Source organism: Oreochromis niloticus, linkage group LG7, assembly GCF_001858045.2.
Source record: "Oreochromis niloticus isolate F11D_XX linkage group LG7, O_niloticus_UMD_NMBU, whole genome shotgun sequence".
Taxonomy (NCBI): Eukaryota; Metazoa; Chordata; class Actinopteri; order Cichliformes; family Cichlidae; genus Oreochromis; species Oreochromis niloticus.
The window spans coordinates 47,332,794-47,356,554 of record NC_031972.2 but is presented as its reverse complement, the minus strand read 5'-3'; the positions used below and the strand labels follow the sequence as shown (position 1 = coordinate 47,356,554).

General features: G+C 39.5%; 2 protein-coding genes and 1 long non-coding RNA gene across 5 annotated transcripts; 1 reads left to right on the top strand and 2 right to left on the bottom strand.

Moving 5' to 3' along the window:
• The first annotated feature begins 1,366 nt into the window (after positions 1–1,366).
• LOC106098132 (homeobox protein DBX2) lies at positions 1,367–5,807 on the top strand. Its single transcript, XR_002063015.2, has 4 exons — positions 1,367–1,859; positions 2,753–2,836; positions 4,737–4,921; positions 5,146–5,807. It is a non-coding gene; the product is annotated as a homeobox protein DBX2 (long non-coding RNA).
• Positions 5,808–7,075: 1,268 nt separating this feature from the next.
• szl (sizzled) lies at positions 7,076–13,732 on the bottom strand. The gene is made up of 4 exons (XM_003443913.5): positions 9,348–13,732; positions 9,064–9,230; positions 8,831–8,923; positions 7,076–8,721 (listed from the first exon to the last, which is right to left on the bottom strand). Exons 1-4 carry the CDS (start codon positions 9,626–9,628, stop codon positions 8,411–8,413), a joined length of 852 nt encoding a protein of 283 aa, XP_003443961.3. The 5' UTR covers positions 9,629–13,732; the 3' UTR covers positions 7,076–8,410.
• A 179-nt stretch (positions 13,733–13,911) lies between these two features.
• On the bottom strand, positions 13,912–23,761 carry mov10l1 (Mov10 like RNA helicase 1). Of its 3 annotated transcripts, none has more exons than XM_013270578.3 (27): positions 23,627–23,761; positions 23,143–23,274; positions 22,825–23,012; positions 22,526–22,685; positions 22,196–22,308; positions 21,855–22,042; positions 21,553–21,693; positions 20,677–20,976; positions 20,257–20,454; positions 20,003–20,117; positions 19,529–19,706; positions 19,369–19,439; positions 19,195–19,286; positions 18,984–19,039; positions 18,480–18,574; positions 18,316–18,388; positions 18,041–18,222; positions 17,280–17,426; positions 17,061–17,182; positions 16,876–16,975; positions 16,555–16,701; positions 16,180–16,353; positions 15,888–16,037; positions 15,598–15,705; positions 14,479–14,619; positions 14,292–14,383; positions 13,912–14,140 (listed from the first exon to the last, which is right to left on the bottom strand). In XM_013270578.3, exons 2-27 carry the CDS (start codon positions 23,234–23,236, stop codon positions 14,113–14,115), a joined length of 3,453 nt encoding a protein of 1,150 aa, XP_013126032.1. In that variant the 5' UTR covers positions 23,237–23,274; positions 23,627–23,761; the 3' UTR covers positions 13,912–14,112. The 3 variants fall into 3 exon arrangements, with proteins under 3 accessions (XP_013126032.1, XP_013126033.1, XP_003444057.2); XM_013270579.3 differs by having other exon boundaries at positions 23,143–23,298; positions 23,627–23,749; XM_003444009.5 differs by having other exon boundaries at positions 18,495–18,574; positions 23,627–23,749.

Below are 23,761 nucleotides of genomic sequence, written 5' to 3'. Positions count from 1 at the left end.
TTCCCTCCTGCTTTCTCTCTGTCATGTAAACAAATGACTCTCCGGCAAACAAAAAGCTTCAGGGGGCTATCACAGCCACTGGTCTATGTGAAGCATGTTAACATGAACTCGCTTAACAACAGTGGAAAGTGCACGCAGACGCGCTAACACTCATCATGTGACAGAGCACTATGCGTTCTCCACCAGCCTGAGGAATAAAACCTCAAATTTGATTACAAGCAACCTTTGGCTCCCTGGCCATCACACAATAGGCTGAGCTGTCTGGGCCAATTTCCATGCTCAGCATGAGGCATCTACACGCGCAGCCTGGCGCTCCCAGTCGGCCCCACAAACACACAAACACACTCCCAGATGAGTGTGGATATGCCTGTTTACTGTGCCTAAACTACGGGTCTGTCGCCCCTCTTGTTGGACTTTCTATGACAATGTTGAGGATCATTAGCTGCAGTGTGAAAGGTTACACAAGCCTCTTATTGGATGTGTTTATATCAAAACACTAACACACGTGTGTATTTGGGTGGCCACCTATATCTCGAAGTTGCAACACACTAATATGCAACACATACAATCCATATAGTGAAAACTGAATATTTAAGTGCTTGATTTTTCTGCCTGAGGAGCTTTATGGATCTCTGTAAAATCATTTGTACATATAAAATTTTTAGTAGCTGACAAATACAGTTCTGCAACAATTACCAAAACTGAACAAGTCATAGTTCTGAGGGTTTGTCTTCTAACATAAACAAATGTTGCTCATTGCACTGTTTACTGCATATAATATGCTACAGAAAAAAATACCCTGAATTGCAACAAATATCAGTTGCAACCAGAGGGAAAAAAATATAATGAAAAATTTAGAATTTCACTTGAAAGGTTTGTTTTAACTAAAAAAAATGAAGGGTTTTTCCATTATTGATTAAGAAATTAAACTTCATGCTTAAATAAGCCCAGTTATCTTGTAAACAGTGCAAGGTGTTATGTGCAAGTGATCTTCTTTTTATGACCCTACTGAAATTTGCTTATAAGTGAGGCAAAAACATTACAATCAGATTAATTTGCCAACCGATATTCCAGAAAAATGCAAGATGTTCTTTTTAAACATTCAGCAATGAACAAAACTCTTACAGAGCACAAATGAACGACCGAGGTGCTTGCATGGTGCACAATGGAGCTCTGAAGGAGGCTGGAGAAAAGAGAGAACTATTTACTACTGGAGAAGACTGTTTGGTGCATGCTAAACTTTGGCCAGCACTTCATTGTCTCTGGTGTCTATCATTTAATAGGCTAGTTGACATAATGAATGAGCCAGACCCACCTTCTGCCACTCCAGAAAGGCCCCAGCCTTATCTGAATTGAGAAGCACATTAGAGCCCCTCGGCCAATCGTGACACAGTCCTGTAGCATAGTGCAGGCCCGAAGGAGGAAGAGCAGACAACTTTTTTTTTTGTTTTTTTTGGTTGTTTTTTCAGAGTTTAATGAAGTTGGCCTAGTCACTCAAAAAGGGATTAAAGGAGAATTTAGTGTCACTGGGCTGTGACTGCTGAAGAGGAAACTCTAGTGTTCAGGTCACCGTGTGATCAGGATGCTCTCAGTTCAGAGCTGTACCAGGAAGAATATGGCTGGCTGTCCTCCTGCTGTACCGGGATATGGGAGCTCAGGAAAGAGTTTTCTTATCGACAATCTGCTGCAGTCTCAGACACCTTCAGCCGCTTCAAAATGGACAACGAGTGGACACCTGAGACAAGCGGCGCGTGAATGCCCAAGGAGAACCTGGGGCCCTGAGGACGGAGCCTTCGAAAGTCGGACCCAAAGTCTTCGGCCAGTGAAAGACTTAGGAGGGCCACATCTGCCACGTTCTGGTAAACAGATTGGTTTTATGCAAGCGAACCTTTAAACAAAATGTAAACTTTTATCCTTGTAATGTAATTTTATTTGATTCCGATGTAACTGTAATGTAGTTTGTTTTGTTTTTTTTAATGAATGTAAAGCTACAACTTTACATTCAAACCACACTAATTTTATTTTCCCCGGTCTTGCACCATCTATCAAACCCAGATATGTAGAGGAAAAACATTGTTCAATGAATAATGTAATACTGCTACTTTTGACGCTGGAAATTGCTTAGAGGTTTTATAAAACATGAAAGTAGGTAACTATGTCCATCTTTGCTAATAGTGTCATGTTTAACCACAATGGTGTGAGTCCAAGACATGATAAAATGAATAGATAATTAACAGATTTATACCCCTGCATGAAAAAAATAATAATCACTTATTGCTGAGTAATAACATTTTTTTTAAGTAATAGTTTTTTTAACATCAATTTGTAAATGCTCAAAAATGTCATCACATGTAGTCTAAATATTTAACAGAACAGTCTCTAAATTTTATGCTGATTTACAAATAAATGTCAATTAAAAGACAGAAAACTAGTGACTGATTAAAGCTTAGTCAACATACAACTGGTAAGCAAAGATGTAAGCAAATGCATCAATTGTACTATTTACTTTGTTTCTACAAAATCTGATTTCTAAAAAAAAAAGAAAAGTAAAAAGTCTAATCATAACTTGGTCATCACTCCTCGCCCAAATATCAGTTTATTTTAAAACCATTAATGTTTAAATTCAATTTGAGTTTCAGTTTTGTAGGCCTTCAAAAACATGAGCTTAGTGATTCATGTAAGTTCTTTTGGGGATCACAGATATCACACCTGGCAATCGCATTACCCTATCTGACTGTCCCTGTGTTTGCAGATGTGCTGAGCAGTGTTTTCCTGCCGAGCCCGCAGTATCTGTTGGCATGCTGCGGTGGGTCCAGCCCCCCTCCTGTCTTCTCCAGTGAGTGTTTTATGCCTCATCAGCAATGCCTCAGCTACTCTCTAAGCATTAGCAGCAGGGTCTCCCATGCTCTCCACAGCTAATTACCGATGCAATGCCAAAGAGCTAATTCTCCGTTCAGTTCTGCACAGCTCTATTCATAAGCATTCACGGCTGTTTAGGAAAGGGAAAGAGGGGTGGGCTGCAAGGCTTTTAAGAGTCCCAGAGGCCCCCCGCACACATACAGACACACACCTTTTTTTTGTACATGCAAATACACATTTAATAGTGCAAATATGCAGCACTAATAAACATCTTGTCTTCTGCTATATTAAGATAATAATTACCAGGTGTGGGTGATTCTTACTGCTGAGTAAGGCCAAATGTTTCAAAGCTTTACTCCCTCAGCACATTAACAAGTTTGGGTGGCAACACAAAGAGCTTGAAATAAAACTTTCAAGGTGAATAAAATGAGGCAACAGTCACAAAAGCCATTACTGCTTCCACTGAAAGAAAATGTACATTTTTTGAAGCATGGTGCAAAGTATGTAATTTAGGATTTGTGTAGAGTACTAATTCTATACCATCATTTAAAAGACTGAAATAAGTCAGGCAGTTCTGATATTTGGTCATTGTCCCTCATTAATTGGAAGTTATTAGTTTCTGCGCCCTGTGATGCCTGTCAAGAGTCGTGCAAAATAGCACAAATCAGAAAGCCGTTATCCCACAAGTCCCTGGGGTCCCCTTAGTAGGTTGACACTTTCCCACAGTGCCCGGCAACGAAACAATGCCAACTCTAACCGTGACCAATTGGCACTTTCACTCCACCATCCACACGCGACCTCACTGCAATTTTTCACTCCAGCAATGAACTCCACTAAGCACAAAAAAGTCTCCCATTTCTCAGTGGAAGAGGGCTGGACAAGTAACATCCCCCACCCATTGTGTGGCCACAGAGCTTGGTTCGCCGACCCCCCGTCTTTCTCCTGTCCTTCAACTCTCATTCCTGCCCATTGAAGACCTCTTGACTAGGACATAAAGCATTCAATGAAAGTGACTTTTATAGACTTATTTGAGCTCATCTTCACATACAAACTGGCTTCAAACTTGCAAGAGAAAAGATTTAGTGTTGGGCCACTGAACCATCGAGTAATGGCATTTCCATTGAACAGCTCTATTGTTGGTGTCCCATATGGCTCTATAGTTGGCCCACTAGGGTAGACACACGTTGCCCAGGAATGACCTAGTAATCAGCTATTTAAGTAAAAGCTATTGAATGCCAATAGAGAAGTGAAAAGCATGTCCAAACCAGTTTTGTGCTCTCTAGAGGTGGTCTATGTGCAGATTTGTCGTACAGATTAAAAAGGCAATGTTGAATAGATCAGATAAATTGTTTCACTTGACTTTTGTTGTGCGTGCACCTGTGAGTGAAGCAGCGTGGTATTGGCCCTCACAGGTCACCAAATCCCCTTTTTTCTAGGTTGAAATGGTTTTCTATTCTCATTTAGTCACCCCCAGTTTGTTAAATTGGACAAATATAAAGAGGATTCAAGAATGTGTGATAAAGTAAGTGTGACAAAGACAACTGGGTTTGAAAAAGTAGGAAATGTGAAACAGTAAGTGGATATACTATAAGTGTGGAGAAGATCCGATTTTATCCAAAGCTTGAATAACCTGTTTCAGTTTATAAGACACTACCTTGGTGTTCCACTGTCTGCTACTTACCTTCTCCAAGATGTTTTTTCATGAATCTACACTATTTGTTTGAACTGATACAGTATGTGTTACAACCTACCCTTGCAGGGATGAACCACCCACCATTGATTTTTATTGTTCTAATAATTGGCCCATTGAATATGTCTAGTACTTGAAACTGATGTCAATAAACTGACATGTTATTGTTCCTCTAATTCACTTTCAGAGGGAGCAAACATTCAAATGTGGTCTGCTAACCCAAGTCCAAACTCACGTAGAGGGATCCTTAGGAGAGCTGTGTTCTCTGAAGAACAAAGGAAGGAGCTGGAGAGGACCTTTCGAAGACAGAAGTACATTAGCAAGACAGACAGGAACAAACTGGCAGCTAATCTCAGCCTTAAGGAGTCACAGGTAATCGAATTCAAATTCATGTTTCGAATATGTGATCCCGCCTTACAAAAGGGTAGAGGGGAAAGTGGCAGCTGTTACGGCTCACCTTGAAGATCAAACCTAAATTCCACACAGTGGCCAAGATCTCTAAACTGCATTTACAACTTAAAATGTGAAGCTAACATAACTATAATGAAGGACTACACAAACTGAACTAAAACTTTTACACTGTCGCACTGCTTTAGGTGAAGATTTGGTTCCAGAACCGGCGCATGAAGTGGCGAAACTGTAAAGAGAAGGAGGTTCATAACATTCGTTCCCCAATGGATGAGCTCATGGCCCGAGGTCTTGGTCAGGAAGAAGAAGAACCACAGAATTACACTAATGCAAAAACAGAGAGATCATCAAAGCAAAAGAGTGCCAAGGACACATGAGAGGTCATAATGTACGGAGGGCAAACTTTAAATCTACAAAATAAAAAGACTACAATACTCTGAGGGTTCTAGAAATATATGGATGAAAAACATTGTCTGTGAACACAACAATGTTAACATTTCTTTCAGTGTATGGCACGTTTCTTGGCATGATAAATGCAATTTGGTTCAGCTGCTTGGTCAATCGCATTGCAGTGCACTGGCTTCAGTAAGCAGTTTCATGGCTATTACACTGACAAGTATTTCCAGGAGAGACTGTAATTGGAGTCCATTAAAGGCCCAAATGATTCACTTCATTTACTGCATTTCCATATTGGGCTGTTTTATATTTCATATTTTCATAAGCTCTACACTTATGCTTTCTTTGTAATCCAAATCCATTGGAACTCATGTTTCACTTTCTATATTTTGTAAATATTTTTTTCCAACTGTAAATAAAGCATTTCAATAACTCCTGTTTTAGACATTGTTTGTGCTTAGTGATCACCCTACTATATACTATTCATTGCTCTTTAATATAATCTTGTTAATGGAAGAGCATAATTACAATGAAGGTATCAAAAACCATAATAAATTGTTGTTTAAAACAGAACTGTATATAAATCACATGCTATCATGATCACAGTCCAGCTGAGTGCATTTCAGGCTGCAGAGATGATTTTTGACTTTATTGGAGTCTCTGCAGAAACAGTGTAACAGGTTATGATGGTCGAATCCTCCTTGTTTATAGCGGGAAAAAGTCTGAAGAACAACTAAACTCTATGCAGAAATGTAACCCAGCCTCTGGCTTTATCTGTGCTGAAAAGAATAACAAGGAAAAAACAAATTCTTTCAAAGAATGCATGGTGATGATGGATTTATATATGGAATGGATTTCTCAAACTATTAAGAAGTATTATTAAGTATTAAGAAGACGCAAAATATATATTCCATAATTTGCCATAATTATATTTTATACTTCATTTCTGCAAACATTAAAAATCATCTGAGATTTGCAGTGAACACAAAGTGAAACATTTTCAACTGCAGTGTGAATCATTAAAATGCACTGTATCGGGAGCTCATTCCAGGCCCACAGATAGCGTCAGAATCAACCTGTCAGTTGTTGTTGTTGCATGTGAAAGAAAAGCTTAAATAACTTGTTGCTATATAACTTCACTCCAGTCACTATACCAAAAAAATGTCTTGCTACTATGATTGAGTGACATTACTTATTTGTATGCAAAATCTTAACCATATATCTTAATCATTAACAACATCATAAACTCACTTTCAGTCTTTGAGTATTCTCTTGGTCATGTGATGTTTGGTTACCATGTGTGGAACTTTCTGTTTGTTAAGAAAGAAATCGTATTTTTGTTCTGTGAACACGGGGGAACAAACTACACAATTATAGTTTTTTTTTTCCAATGGCAACCCAAATGAGGGTGGTTGATGATGATAAATGAATGACAGATAAAGGCTAATGGGTAGTGATTGATGATCATTGTTAAGCATGAAAAAAACGTCAAATTTAGCATGCAGGTCTGTGAGATGCCATGCATTCTTGAAGACTGTTGTGTGACTCTATGAAATAGAGAGATCTGAAAGGAAAGGAACATGGAATCCAGCCTGTCCATCGGGACCAGCACGTTGGCACGCATTGAAAATTCAGGCATATCAGTTTAAGTATGAACAAATAGAAAGAAAAAAAAAATCAATTTCTTTTAAACATTTTTTTAATTTTGACATCACGCCTGCTTTCATTCTTGTTTGTAGAGGATTAAAACACGCTTTTCATGTCATACAATTTGCTTATTTAACAATTTAGCCAATGTACCCAGACGGGAAAAGGTATTACAGACACTAGACTTACTCAGACAACATTTCAAATAAAGAAATGAACATTATTATTGGGGATAAATAAAAGATTGTAATTTGTTGTGCTCGTCTCCTATTCTATTGATATCATTTTCTAAAGTTCACATAAATGATTTTAAATAAATGCATCAAAGTATCCTGCTCATCACATCACATTACACATGTGATACATTGTGTATTATATTAGTAAGTAAGTAAGTAAACTTTATTAAGCGCTTTTCGCAGATAGACAATCACAAAGCGCTGTACATAAATATTAAAATAAACAATAAAATCGATAGACAATGTACACAATATAAAAGATCAAATATAAATAATGTAAAAAATATTATATGGAATGCTGATGATTTTACTTCACAGCTATTCCCGAGGCTGAATTGGCTTTCACCAAAACAGTCAAATATTTAGCATTTCAACTCCAAGGCAACATAAAACCCAAAAGTAGATTTTTAAAAAGCACCAAACACATCCATTGTTCATGAACTATGTCTGTTTAGCCGAGCTGTGAAAACAAGACTATTCAAATGTAAAGGGAGTGATTGATCTTCTCGTTAGCATTACACAGAATGGGCCTCACACTGTGAACATAGTGATCAAGACATTTAAAACAGCTTGGTATCATATGCAGAACTATTTACAGGCAATCCAATTTGTAACTATTACTGCATGCTAGGTGTTAGTTTTACATTGTATTATGCAATGTTTCAGAACAAGTGGCATTAGTGTGCCACCTTGTGGTGACACAAGTGATAACTGATGAGGGCGTTTAATTAGCTCTCTCTTGTAAAAGCATTAACTAAATAACGGTTGTATTAAAGAGATAAACATACTAGGCTAAAGCAAGGCTTATGAGCATAAGCATGAGGGAAAGAAACCTCACAAATATGTGGTTTCATAGGACGACTATTTTATTGTCATTTATTCCAAACAACACATGGAACATCATAAATACAGCTTTTAACAGAAAATATAATCTACTATAAATTTATATGTATAATACTATGTACAGGTTTCAGTGTGTCTTAATGCAGTGTGCTAACAAAAGCACTAACAACGATGAAATGAGACGGCGACCTGCTCAGATGAGCAAATTGCTTGAGTCAGTTCTTATAACAATTTACCCTCTTTTACAAATACTTCTTAAAAGCCAGTGCCACTGAGCTCCCTCTGTGCCTCAAAACACAGATTTCAAGCTCCTGTTTTGGTCCATGTCCCTTCAACATCTGTGGTGCTTCCATTTTCGAAATGCCACCGCAATGTTTGCATCTTTTCTGTGCCAAGGGAAGACACGAGTCAGAGAAAGGGTCCCATCATGCTGCACAGAACCAGTCAGCACATAAAGCTGTGACCTCCCAGGACGCACAAGGGCACGGGCACATCTAACGTTGATAAGGAGCCACTGCTGGAGCAGATGCTGGGTGTCATAGGGCAACAGAGGACCCTGACGGATAAACTCGACCCGTCCCTCAATTTCAAATTCTGGCTCTCCTGTGGGTAGGCGAAGACGGTGGAGTTTGGCAGTAACAGCTGTAGGGGAAAAAATTAACAATAATAAACACCAGGAAAATCGGAAGTTGTGACAAAAACAAACACATGTGACCACACCGGAGCTTTTTGAGAGATTTTTTGAACGTACCAAAATCATGCCTGCAGAAAGAATCCAAGATTGTTTTGGATTCAGGAGCCTCTTCCACATAAGGACAATTTTGACAGGCAGATTTAGGCAAACCTGCGATAAAAATCAAATATTATTTAAAATAACTGTTGAGCATATGTGGTAATCATAAAACAACCTAAAAGCGTAAGGATTGGTTTTCAAATATTGGAATTAAACATTATAATCCTTAATAATGAACCTGTAGTCTTTACCTTTAGAAAAGATGCCAGGTTTTCCATGGTGAGAAAGACACATGTCTTCCTCAGCAGGGAAACGGTCACAATCAAGAACATCAGGCCATGGGTGTCCTTGGCAGGCAAGCACTGGGGCACAGCTTTCCCTTACTGCCACACACAGACTACGACAGGGCTGGATGAAACTGAACAAATAGCAACAAGATGTTACACAGTGAACAAACAAGATTACAATGGCCATGATTATTAAAGGAAAGAATAAAAAGAAAGAAAGCAAAGCTCAACACAGAAAATCTACTTACGTGTCAAGACAAACAGGGGCAATGAGGGAGCAGAGGAAGGCTTGTGCTTGAGGGTGGCAGCCTGTCTGCAACAGCGGCCTCCAATCCTCTGAATGTGGCACCACCTCGCCTTCCAGGCTACTGTGGCCCAAAAAGTTTGGCAAACGCATCTCTGAGTATCCAACATCTTTGCAGACATGCATCTTGTGGGGAATGGCAACACAACGAGTAGACTGACCCATGTCAAACGCCAGTAAAGGACAAGCCATAGTCATAAGAGCCACAGTCAAGAAAACAGCCATAATGTCAGGATCAGAAAGCCAAAGCAGGAGAGGACACAAGGTTAAACAGGGAGAGCTTTAAACCAGCTTTGTTGCCAGTCTCTGCTGAAATGTCATGATATATATACAGCAAGGTCAGCCAGCCCCATGAGTCTGTAGGTCTGTTATCAACCACCAATCAAAGATGCAGAGACGTGTCTTTGGAGATAACGACTTGTTTTGTGATGGCCGCAGACGACGGGGGTGGCAGTAAGCAGATGGTGTGTGGACTAGGGGGGCAGGGAGGGGGAAACACTGGGGAATCCCAGCCCCAACTTTCACCACTCAGTTAAGTCACACAGTCTCCTACATTTGCTTTAATAGGTCCACAGGGCACAAAAATGTTCATGGGAAAGAAAAAAGGAAAGTTTCAGTTTTCAGGGGGGAAAAATGTAATTCTGAATTTGATGGCAGCAACATTTCACACAAAAAACAACAACAACAAAAAAGTTGCGAGAGGGTCATGTTTACCACTGTGTAGCATTACCTTTTCTTTTAACAATAGTCTGTAAATGTCTGAGATCTGAGAGCAGCTGCTGGATTTTCTGGAGTGTTGTCCCATTCTTCTTGTTATAGAATCCTAGCTGCTCAGCAGTCCTGGGTCTTCTTTGTCCTATTTTTCATTTTATGATGCTCCGAATGTTTTTAGTTGGTGTAAGATCCGGACTGCATTTAGGCCATTTCAGTGCACACTCTTCTACTATACAAAGCCACATTGTTGTAATAACTGCAATTACAGGTTTAGGATTGTGTTGATAAAGAGTGAAAATTGTACTGTCAGGATGTTGGCTTTAAAGGTTGTATGTGCATTTAAGTATTAATGATGTGCTTTCACTTGTGCAGGCTTTTGAACTGAGTGGTGATAAGTTGGATGGTCTGTCTCCTCTTTAGTGTAGAGAATGTGGAGTCTATATTTTGCAAAAATAATTTCAAATTTCTATTCATCAAACAGTGTACACAGACAATGATTTCTGGAAGTGGTACTGAGCCCATTCAGTGATTTCCATCACAGAATGCCTGTTTTTAAGCACCTGAAGATTGTGGGGATCCAATGATTTTAAGCCTTGCGCACAGAGATTTCTCCAGATTTGCGTAATTTTAAATTTTTTTTATTTGGACGATTCATTAGATATTCACCCGTCCTTAACAATTTTATGTTAAGGAACTGTTCCACAATTTTTCTATGTTCTAATGTTAATAAAACATGGGTTTCTAATATTTAACAATCATTGCATTCTGTTTCTGTTTACACAGTGTCCCAGCATTTTTGGAATTCAGTTTGTGTATGAAGTTGTTTTGCATCTCTGAAAGTTCTATTTAAAAATAAATAAATGAGGTTTTGTAGACAGTCAGGCTGTCTCCCTTATACGGCAAGCGTCTTTCATGTGTCCCTGCTTCCTAATTGGAGACTCATCTGCAGAGCCTCCAGTTCTCATTAGCAAACCAGTGTCTCCTCTGGCACACCTGGCTTTGATCTACCAATAACCCAACCTCAGATCCAGATGTAAAATACTGGCCCAGCTTTAATTTATCCATTTCATGCAATAGAAGCTGAGAAAATTCCTGTTTCATTAACCAATACAGTGACATAATGACATATTCCAGATCAGTTTAGAGAATTTAGACCATTTCAATTCTTCTTTATTTGTCAACCATAGATAAAGACACGCATTTGTCAAATTCTGTTAATACAACAGAACTCCATTACAGCATCATCATGTTTGTTTTGATGTCGTCTGTCTCCAGGTTTAGATCTGTATCTGAGGCTGATGCCACTAAGACTTTCTCTTACAAACCAGAAGTCTCTATCCTAACCAGCCTCCTGTGGCTGGTGATCAGAGATGACAAAGTAAAGTGCTTTCTGACTGACCACATTTGTGTGTGTCAACCCTATCTGCTGTGAGGACAATGCACTTGCAACTTCTGAGCCCTCCATGGTTGCAAGCCCTCCACTGAGCAACAGCTTAGTCAACTTTTACAATCTGATGAGCGGAGACTGGTTCCAGCTTGGGTAGACGAGTACAGTCAGTAAGAGGGGGACTAACTGAGCAATAATAGTTCAGGACTAATTTGGGAGAATAGGTCAACACATTTAACAAGCTCCCCCTGCTGAGTGCCCAGCAGGGATCTATTGTTGAGCCTAATGGCTGCCTTGTAGACACAGTGTCTGTCTTGGTAATGTGTTGCCTGCCCCTACCTCAGTTTGTGAAAAGGTGATAGTGTAGTGATCTTAATACCTGAGCAACTCTGTCTTAATACAGTAGACAGTCTAGCGTGGACAATTATCCCCTAAAGCCAACAATTAAGAGTAGCTTTAGCCATTTTCCTACACGATCTGGCTTTCATATACATTGAGCAGAGGATCTGTACGACCAAGCGATCAACTTTTAAGTTGAGGGCTGTCAATTGGACTTAAACAGTCCATCATTGCCTGTTACCATTTTCATTTTAAGTTATTTAAAGTGAGTCTTACTCAATTTTAAATCTTTAGTGTAAGCTACATATATATTTGTATGCATAATTTTTAGTTTTTCAAACAAATTTCCCTGTTTAAATGCATAAAATACTAATTTTCAGCTTACAGCTTATAGAAATATAATTTATTGTCCCTCATTAGGAAAATGTATCGTATTTAGCTCAGAATTATGTTTATTTCCAAGTTTCTGCACACATGAGGAATTTGTCTTGGTGTCATGGTGCAAAAATAATAGTGGTACAGAAACAGAACATATGGTATTTACAGTACATTTAATATATACATATCTATATAAATACAACAATAAGAATACTTTGTTAAAGTTAACCATTTATTGATTATTACCTATTCATCCACAACTTTTAGCTAATAGTTCTAACCGCCCATTCACTAATGATAACAAGAAAAAAAAAAAATCCCCCATGCAAGCCTGTTTTAACAGCTTATTGCTTAATGAGTTCATTCATTTTTTTCGACCAACATTATTAACCAATCTTAACTTTTGCATTTTTGCTGTATATTTAGCTGGTCAAGCCATTTCACTTTGTGGCAAGGTGGTTTTTTTGTTGTTTGAAATGCTTTCTCTGATGCAATCTTTCCATGTGTGCTATAACCCCCCTCCTCCTTTGGTAGCCAACTTGTCTGCTCTGGGGAATTCACAGCAATGTCTTACCTCCTTACAAGCACCACCTGCTATAATAAAATAAGCACAAACTAGTCAGAATGCAGCTGGCACGGACTGTCCCCATTATATGCTACATGTGAGCACATGTGAGCTATACACACTGTCCTGGGACCAAAATAAATAAATAAACCCACAAACACACCATGTGGGTTTATACTGTCTGCTTATTTCAGACACTGGCTTTAGCATCTTGTGGGGAAAATGGTAACCTTTCTTCTGTGTGATAATAAAAATTTGCATTCCAGACCTTAGGCTTTAATGTGTGCATTTGAAAGTCTTAAATCATTCATGAGCAGTTACTGTGTCAGCAAAACAACTTCAAAACCCATAATGCTTCAAAATCTAAGTGAGGAACGTGTCAGACTATAACTTAAGAACCTCCAAAGCAACATTATTTTAAACAATATAAATATGTATGGGTATTCTTCACTCTATGGTTCAGCCATTACTGGATAAGTGGGACACCAGAGGGGAAAAAAACCAAAAAAACAAAAACAAAAACACCTGAGGCATACATCAAAGATAGGGGTGTCTCTTGGAAGAAAAGAAAAGGGACTTTGTGTCTGAGCTGGGCTCTCTCACAGTTCAGATAAGCGTTATCCCCTCCCTGCTTCTAATAGACCCATTAACTTAAAGACACTGAACCCCCATTTTCCTCTTTTCTCTTCCCATTACTCCACCCACTGGGCTCCAGTATGACTGACGGTGAATGTGCAGACTTTCAATAGCACTCAATTGTCACATCCAGTCTCCAGGTCTTATGGGCAGACACTGTTATATCAACTTATGCAGACAACTTGCCCATAAAATCCGCAGACATCTGCTTAGGTTAATGTCCTCAATATACCAAAACTTTGTTTTGTTGTATCCATTTTCTCTTGTTTATCAAAGAGCTGGCACCACATTACTTAGAAATTTCTGCTTTAAAAGCAAGGTCGATTCCATTCAAATAACTCTGGAACCATTACTGTGCAGACTGGGTAGATAAACACACTGGGACCATTAAGGTGCAATTCTCGGTAATTCACCCAAAAATCTGAACCATCTTATGCAGTGTCAAGCACATCAACTTAATGGTAGGACACAAGAATGCTTGGGCCGTGATCATGAGTGTCACCTTTATTTCTCATCCCAGTGGGACTGCATTTGGCTCTTAAGTAAACAAGATATTTTTCTTTTTAAAGCAATTACGTTAAGAGGTACACAGAGCAAAGCTGAGAAAATGTGAAGGAGGAAATACAAATTTAAACATAATTGGATTGCCAGGTTGACTGTGCTGGAGTACACCCTCTGTTATTGTCCCTTTTATGTGCTCCTTTGCTCCTCTGCAACACTGTGGGAAAATGAGATGGGGTTCACATTTTTGCACAATAATAATAATGATAAAAAAAAAAAAAATCAGAATAGAATCTGGACTAAAAATAAATATTTGATTAGTAGCCTTGCAATAGTCAAGAATATCCATTATGAACCTGTTTACTTACGTGTGAACATCTTGAAGACAGGAAGGAGGGTCGCAGCCCAGATAAGCCTCATTAATATAGCAGTACTCAAGCAGAGCCCTGAAGCATGGGTCCTGGAAAGGAATTATGATTTTAGAACATATAGGGTGAATGCATTTTATTACAACCAGTATGGCGCGAGAAAAAAAAAAGTTGAGAGGTCACTCACCCTAATGAGAATGTGTGGGTTTCCAACAATTAAAAGCAGAGCTTTGGGTCGAGTGATGGCCACATTGAAGCGTTTTGGGTTGGCCAGAAAGCCAAGCGTACTCTTTAGATCATCACTCTGTAGTGACTCACTAGAGCGCACCTATATTATAGAAGAATTATGTGGATTAAATGCCATGACAATGAACATAACATATGTAAATGTTACGGTTTACATTTGTGCACAAGGTTGAACTAAATCAGCATGTCTGCTTGTTCAGTTTAAAAAATAAATAAATAAACCAACAAGGGCTTCAGTATAGTGGAAGTTTTATATGGTACAGGTTTATTTTGTGTATTCACTATTTAAATCCTGTGTAATTTGAGGTTAAAGGATATAAACATTCAGTGGCCACTTCATTAGTTGCACCTTGCTAGTACCCTGGTGGACCCCGTTTTCCCTTTCAGAACTGCTTTCATGGCATACATGCACTTTTGGAAATATTCCTCAAATATTTTGGTTCATATTGATAGGTTGGCATCACTCAGATTTGTCACCTGCTATCCATGATGCAAGTCTTCCATTCCATCACATCCAAAGGTGCTCTACTGATTTGAGATCTGATGATCGTGGTGGTCATTTGGGTGCAATGAATTTATTGTCAAGTTCAAGAAACCACTTTGAGCTAATCAGAGCAGCCATGAGAAGATGGGTATACTGGTCAAACTGTGATGGACATAGCAACAATACTCAGGTAGGCTGTGGTTTATAATGATGCTCAGTTGGTACCCAAAGTGTGCCAAGAAAATGTCCCTCACACTGTTAATTCACCACCAGTCTGAACAATTAATACAAGGCAGGATTATCCATGCTTTCGTTGTTTAGACCAAAATCTAAACCCAACCACCCAAATGACAATAAAAACACCAATGTCTGCCACTTGGATTAAAAAAAAGAAATAATTATATCAAAATCAAATGCAAAAACATGTTACACTACTTACTCATATTTTGATATTTGATAACACAGATGCATGTTAAAAAAATAAAATAAAAAGAATCAAACAGCTAGCCTTTTACTTAGAGGAAAATACAGTCGAATATTTCTACCTGTAATTATCCAAAGCATGTTTTTGCCTACCGTAGACAAAATGATGACCAGAAACTCTTGTCCTTGGAACTCCTCCACAGAGCCCACTTTGATGTCCGACAGGCCCACCTTCCCCAGCAGGACACGAATCTTCTCACACTGGTGAGGAAAGCCAGAAGAGTTTAGGGTCTAAAGGAGTGTAGTTGGCCAGTTTTAAGTTGAAAAGCCATTTGGAGTAACAGTTTGAATTATGCAAAATGTTGGGGTTTCTTTCTGTCTAATAAAATAGTAAAAGGAAAAAAAAAAAAAAAAAATTACAGTGATGAATTGTAAACTCATACTTGTTTTTTGTAGGGGGCAATGACGCCAATGTCAGAGGCATGGACAGGATTGTAGAGCTTCTTTGCCAGTTGACAGGAGTATAGCATGACCTGTACAGCTTCTACTGGGTTAAACCATGATGGGTTGTTACCTTCTCTCATTTCTGTCCCCTAGAGAAAGAAGGGAAAAAAAAATAAATCATGCAACAAAATAAAAATGCAAGCTAGCAATCCCAACAAAGTGTCATATAACATTACTCAGTAAAGGAACCTATCACGTGATGAAGGAAACCATATTCTATATTTTCATTACCCTGACTCCATGAAAAAGAAGTGGGAAGCCTTTTTTGGGCAGATTTTTCCACTGGCAGAGGGAGTCCACAATAGGCCTGGGTCCTTTACAGCACAGTTCTCCCTGATAGAAGAGCTTTGAAGGCAGTGTGAGCAAGGCCTCATGAGAACGATAGTTGTAGACCAGCTTAGTTACCTGTTGTTGTAATGAAACAGCACTCCTGTGATTATCATGTAGACTGAAAATATACTGACACATTCTAGTCAAGTTCATTTATCATTAGAGCTGCACTGTATCATAAAGATTTTATCTTTACACATTTTAATATGATGCATTTCTGCAAAGAACAACTTAAAAATGCTCAACACCATAAACATCTTTATGTAGAACACTAACCAGTTTCGGATTGTAGCCCCAGTCCTGTCTGGAGTACAGAGGGTTGGCCATCAGCCTCTCCAACAAAGACACCCCAAAGCCAAAGGCACTAGCTATCTTGGACTTCACAAGCGGACCCAACTGGCAGGGGTCTCCAGCTAAAACTATCTAAATAGGGAAAGGGGTTTTTTTTAAACAACAACAAAAAGAGTCATTGTTAATAAAGCTCAGTTCAGTCATGACCAAAAAGTAAAGGTTGTATACAAAAACGTGGAAAATTAGTTTAGCCAGTCATCAAATTCACCACAACCCTGAAATTTTCTAATGTCTGACATAGCTAACCTGTCCATCTCTCTCAGACACAATGCTCATCGGGATCAGGGACTCTGGCTCAGTGGCTTGACCGGCTTCATCCAGAAACAGATGAGTAAAGTGTCCCACTCTGAAGATTATTAAAGGGTTAGTAAACAAGGACTAAAGTGGGAGAAAAACTAATTAACCTTTCTCTACTATAACCCATGTCTTACGGTAGGCCTATATTGTGGAACATGCCAGCACTGGAGCAGGTGCTGACCACAATCCTGTGGAAAGCAGCTTGACGAATGTCCTCTCCTGCCCTGGAGTACACTCTCAGCACTTCTGGGATAGACTACGGGGAGGGGTGGAGAGAAAAGAGAAAAAAGAAATCTAAATCTGAAACAGTCAAACACATTAGCCCAAATACTATATTAAATAATATTAAATACCTCATTCTGCCTACAGGACGCATTGACACGGGCCAAACTCGCAGCATGCAGGAAGCCACTGTTATGTAGGCGGATGCAGATGAGGTCAGCAGCACTGTTGGAGGGGGTGCATACAAGTACCCGACTACTGGGCATAAAGTGGTAAACCTGGATGTGAAAAAGATTAAACCTCATACAAGCAATGGGAGTCAAACAGCCGTCATTTGCAAATGAGAGTCCGAAAATGATTTGAATGCTTAGAATTTTTATTCACTTTGTCATAAAAAAAAATTAAATTAATTAGAAAAATTACAAAATACTGGCAGTAGCAGCAGCCAGTGGTACCCCTCAGCCTCCTAGTAGACACACCTATGGTACAAATTTTTAAAAAAAACCTATGTCACCTTGTTCTCACATGTTACTGCATTCACGAGATTTTCAGAAAAATTGACCTCTGACCTCCAACCTTGAGGCCAAGGTCACTGACATTCAAATTCGTCCGAGATTTTTAGTAAATACACCTATGGTATCAATTTGAAACCGCTATGTCAATTTATTATTAAGTTATCAAACTCACAAACTTGGGTGTCCATGCTGCCTGCTCACCCACCAGCAGGGTAACAACAATTCTATCTATTGACAATCCAGACTTAAACCTAAATACCAAAGGACAAAATGGAAAAATATAAAATGAGCACAGCCACAGTGTGAATAAGAGTGGCACTTACAAAATTATATTTTTCTATGTATTCATGTGACTATATTGCATCGAGTATGTGCACCTGGAGTATGGCCTCTATAATGGTGATCGTCTTTCCAGTGCCTGGAGGTCCAAAGAGCACGTACGGAAGGGGCCGACACTCCCCTGCTAGGATCCTCTTCACTGCCTCCTTCTGAGGGGGGTTCAGGTCTGGGTTAAAGAAGTGCCCTTTGGTGGGGAGGGGTTTAGATGGTGGTGCACAATCTAGATACAATTACACATTTGTTAATGATGATGCCGGTGACGTTATCCGTCAAAACACAGGCAAAATCAGTATGACACTGAAAATATCTGTACCTTTAGTCTGTGTGCCTTTTGACTTCATGTCAATGGTAATGCCTGACACTTTTCCATTTTCAGTGGCTGGTGCCTGGTTTTTAAACATATTTACATTTGATTAAAAGCTTTAAATTTAATGAAGTAATGTCTTACTTTCACCCCCCACCCCCACATATTTTCACCTTATTGTTCTCTACCGTTTTGTCTTCATCTAGTTTATCCATCCATTTTCCAGTCCACCGAGGGGTCCGAGGTGTCACTCTTGAGGGGAAGAGAACTGCCCGACAATTTTAAAAACTGCTTTTAAAGTTAGTCATACATGCTTGGGTATTCTGTATTCAATATGTAGCTATGAAGAAATAAAACAAGCTTTGCGTTTCTTTTTACAAAATGTTTGAAGCCATCTGAGCAAGCTGTCGCTGCAGTACATTCTCTGTCAAGACAATAAGTCATATACAAACAGCACCCTCTAGTGCCACTTTTGTGGTCCTGACAATGTGTGTCATACTAAAGATGAGTTTTCAAGCAGTTACTCTTGTTTTTCCTCTGTTTTTAACCTTTTACAGTTTTTCTATACATATTACACAAAATATCATTTCATTACATCAAAAGATATTTTTATATAAAATTCTTTAAAAGAAAATGAGTCTGGAATGTGGACTCACAGTAATTTAGATTGAACTTACCTTCCCCAAAGTGTTTTGTCTGTTCAAGTGCACTGTGACACCGCCTCATAGTCAATCTGATTACACAAACATCAAAAACATTAAAAGGTAAACAAAAAACTCTGAGGCACAGCAACTATGAAACACTGTTTTCAGGTGAAAGACAAATGCATTATGTGAAATGTGAAGTAATAAATTCATTATGATATTAGGATTCTACTCATTTTCTCACCTGTTGTAAGAGAACTCAACATCTAGTGGCTCTCCAAGGTAACTGCGCTGAAAGTCTGAGTTCACTCGCAAACTCACATCCTCATCATTGATCTGTGTAACAACCAAGCATTAGACCAAAACATAAAACTAACTATTTTTTGAAAATATGCTTTACAATAACATATCTCCATACCTCTGTGACGTAGCTAATGTACTCCATTACCACACCATCACTCTGTAACTTCTTCAGTATTATTCTGTCCCCTGAAAAGGAAGCTTGTCAACCTTCTTCTTTTGTTGAACAGTAACAATAAAACAACAATACTGATGAAAGGTGCTGAAGGCCACCTCACCTATATTGAGATTAGGTCTGCCTTCGGCCAAACCGGGGACCTCGAGGTGCAGGTAGACAGCCCCTTTCCTGAGAAGCGCTCCACTGATAGAGAATTCTCTCAGTTCCCTTTCTGCGTGCAACTCTTCCAGCCAGAGAAGGACTGAGAAACGCGACTGCATGTTCGACGGGGACAGCACCTTAGCAAAATGCAATAACTTACTGTTTCACTTCATGCAAATTCGGATTTTCTATTTTCAATAGGGCACAAAACATCAGCCACCTGAGGCAGTTCCTAACATTTTACATCACATTGCTTATAGAAAGGCTTAAAAGTTAATTCCTTACTCAAGATCTACAGTTTGTTATTTTACTGATTCAGAAAGTGAAATTATTGTCAGCCAACCATAAACAACACCTCCCAATCATGTAAAAAATCTAATGTTTTTGTCATTATTCTTCAGGACCAGATTAACTTGACCACAGGCAAGCTCACCTCTCCAAGGCAGGGCTCAACTACCAGGACATCGCTCTGGGTTTCCACACAGTCTCTTAGAGCATGAGGCACAGGGTAGTTGGGTAGAAATTGTGGCAACCGTCGCTTAGGAAGCCTAGAAGAGGGACAATCAGCCTTACACAGCAAGTAGCAAGGGTTGGTTTTGCAACTTAATATAGGGGGGAAAAAAAAATAATTATGCCCACCAATAACCCCCACATGATCAGAATCATTGGAATCGGCTCCTTCGATACCTTGGTGTCATTTTCGGAGCAGCTACTGTGATCACATGAGGAGATTTTGCAGCGACTGGGCGATTATCAGTAGGAGTGTAGGGCACAGAGGGCTGGAGCACATCTTCACATTCACTGCGCACGGTGACCTTCAAGCGCCTCCCGATGGTGAAAGAAGAGAAGTGCAGCAGTAGCAGCTCAGCACAAGTTCCCAGGCCCCTTGAGACATTTCCCAAACAAGATTCAGCTGTACATAAAAATCATACCAACAAAAACCCAACAGAGACACAAGACACCTCCAACAGTGAAACTCTAATAAATTGTTAACCAGTTAATCCAAAGTGAGATTAAGCAAAGTTCTTCTTTTTCATACATGACCCATATTAGTGATTGTATTATTTTTACCATAGTTTTGATAAGAGGATTAAAAACAAAACTTACTTTGCCTCGCAGGCTACAACAACTGGCAGTCTCTCTCCAGGTAAAATATCCAACTCGCTTTCCTGTCTTCTTAGACCGGGGGAATGGACAGCCTCCTTCTGCGCATCGCCATTTTCTTTGTCTCCATCTTTTCCATCTTTCACTTGTATTTCTGAAGACTTGACAGGGTTTTCTTGCAGCTGCTGCCCTTTTTGCCTCAGTGATGTCAATCCTTTAACACTAACCAGAGTGAACTGTTCTTCTGAGTCCCAGCCAGCAAAGTCGCAGTGTGTCAACTTGTGGGTCTCTGAACCTTTATTTCTGTTAAGAGAAAGACGAAGACACTAAAGCACAATCCTACTGAACTGCATTTTCTTGATAATATATCAAATTAAAATTGCATTTTCTCGATAATATAGTCCACAGTTCTCAGAAGGTTCGTGATGCAGTAGTACAATTTGCTGTGATTAAGCACTTTCCCCTTCTAAAAGGATGTCCACAGGGAGCATTTTGTGCTGATCCATGCTGACCTCTATCTCCGAGAGACTACATCATTTGTTTTGTTTTCAAGTTATGTGCCTTTATAAATAGTGCCAACATGCTCGCTCTCTATCTACTGTGGTTCCCCTTTAGGTTGTCCTCTGGAAAATGAGTGTTTTATTTCATTTATGCTCATATGAACACGTAGAAAAAGTATTACTACGTTTTTACTCTCAATGGCATTTATCAAACAAAAGTAAGAGCAAAGTAGCTGCACTTTCACTTTTGACAGGTACAAAAGCAGAATGAAATCAATGCAGTTAATAAGATGTACATAAATTATAAAGAGATTTCAGTTTGAGTGCTTTTATTTACATTGACAATGTTAATATTTTATTTCTTCCCTGATTAACTTACTGTATCCAGAGCACCAGCTCTCGTGTCTCCCCAGTCATCAGTTCCCCAAACTGTCCGTAGTCTGTTACATTCAGCCCGCCTTTATCTTCTAAGATGCTCTTCAGCTCAGCCTCTCTGAGAGGCGTAGCAGAAAGATTTGCACTGCAAAAAGAATAAAAATTTTTTTTAAAAATACACTCATTATAATTAACATAAAGCTGATATGATTGCTCACTGAAGTTATTTTTCCAAGCAGAAACTGTAAAAAGCAAACCCACAAAATCTACAGTCATCACTTCAAGCTTAAAAACTGTAGCTGATACCTCTGAGAGAAGGGTGCCATGCAAAGAGCCCTCCAGCTATAGAGTGACTGACTGCTCTCTACCATTACCAGGTTAACCAAATGTCCTACTGAAGGCTCGTAACGGGCAGGGAGCAGGAGAGAGTCCAAGCTGAAGAAAACACTGTCATCCACCACTCCACTACGACCATAGATACTGGTCACACGCACCTACAGAAAGGAGGTGAAAATGACAAATGGGGGGGGGGGGGTGTTACAAAGTTTCACCATTGCAAATAACTGAGCAGAAAAGTTAAAGTACAATTAAATGGACTCCAATAAAATAAGCATGTATTGCATTTTAAAAAACAATGATACAATTACTTGGTCTAGGCGGCAATAGCGTAAAGGGACCACAGAATGAGCTTGGGTGGTCCACTGGTTAGGATTGATAAAATATTTTGCTTGGACCCAGTCTCCTTTCATTGGCTCGTAACCTGTGAGAAGACAGAAAACACTCAAAAGATGCCTGAAAAACAGGAAACGTAAACCTTCAGCAGATTGAAAGCTAACCAAACATGATCTTTAAAGATACACGTGGTTGTTAAATCAGTCCAAAATACTGGCTGGGGCTGAATGACCAAGAATGGGTGTAGCAAAGCATCATGGGGTGGAAGAAGCTTTTAGCATGTAATGTAAAGTGCATACAGGTACCTTCCCAAAGACTGTGGCTTGGGAAGTATGTGGTTTGATTTATGTAGCCACCATCTCCATCAAATGATGTGACTATGCCAACGAGAGGCCGCAGCTGCATAATGTCAGCTTCTAAGGAGGTTTTTCCTCCATCCTCCCAAGCATCTGCACTCTTCTCCACCTAAAGGACATGGTTCAACAGAGCTGTTGTGAATGCCTTATTGGAGGGAACAACAAACAAGTTCTCAATAGAAACAACTTCACACTTGGAAATAAACAGAAATTTAAGCTGTTGATCACATGAAGTACAGGCTCCTCACCCTTAAAGCTTTCCATCCCCCTTCGGAACCATCTCTTACTGCTATACAGTTGACCAGGTCTCCTTCTTTCAGTGGCACGCCACCCAAGACCTCACCACTAGTGAAGTAGATGGCATCGTCGATCATGCCATAGTCAAGACACAGCTGGGTTATCACCCGGCCCCTCAGGTGGCGAATGTCTTCCCTACCTGGCCAAGAAACAAATGCAAACCAAACTTGACTAATCTAATGTGTCAGTATTCTGCTACCAGCTATACACGATTAAGCTGACCAAATTTTTTTTTACCTTGACGTGGTTTGAAGTAATATTGTATTTACCTGATTCATGGGAGAAAATGTCTCCTTCCACTTCGACTGTCCTCCACAGCGGAGAAACCAGCTTGGACAGCACACAGCGCACTGCAGTAAGCATATCTGCAAAATGCTAGCTCACACAGCTAGCTACCCGCACTAAGAAAACAGGACAGAGGAGAGCTGCTCTTAATCAGTATTTGCCACCTAAGAGCAGGCTGTACGTTTGCCGTTGTTATACTTAACTCGCTAACTGACTATTAACCGAAAACATAACTGAGTCATAAAGTCGTCCTCCGCATGAATAAGTTATCGATTTCTGCTAATTAGATGGAGGAGGGAACAAGTTCACATGTCGCAGGAAAAGTTAGCTAAAAGCTACCTCACTATAAAAGCCCGCAAATAGAAAATAATTGAAAACGTTATTAAACAAACAACAGGTAGTGAAAATATGTTAATAATAAATTAGTTAATGACATTAAACTAATTTTTCAAATGTCTGATTCGACACCTGTTTGCTGTTCCACCCTGAAGATCCGTGGCACTTGGGAGGTACGCGGGGACGCTCGGTCACGGCTAATTTTAAGAAGGGCGGTGCTAGGAGAGAGAGGGTGGCTTTAACCAAACGGGGGCGCTGTAAAGTAGA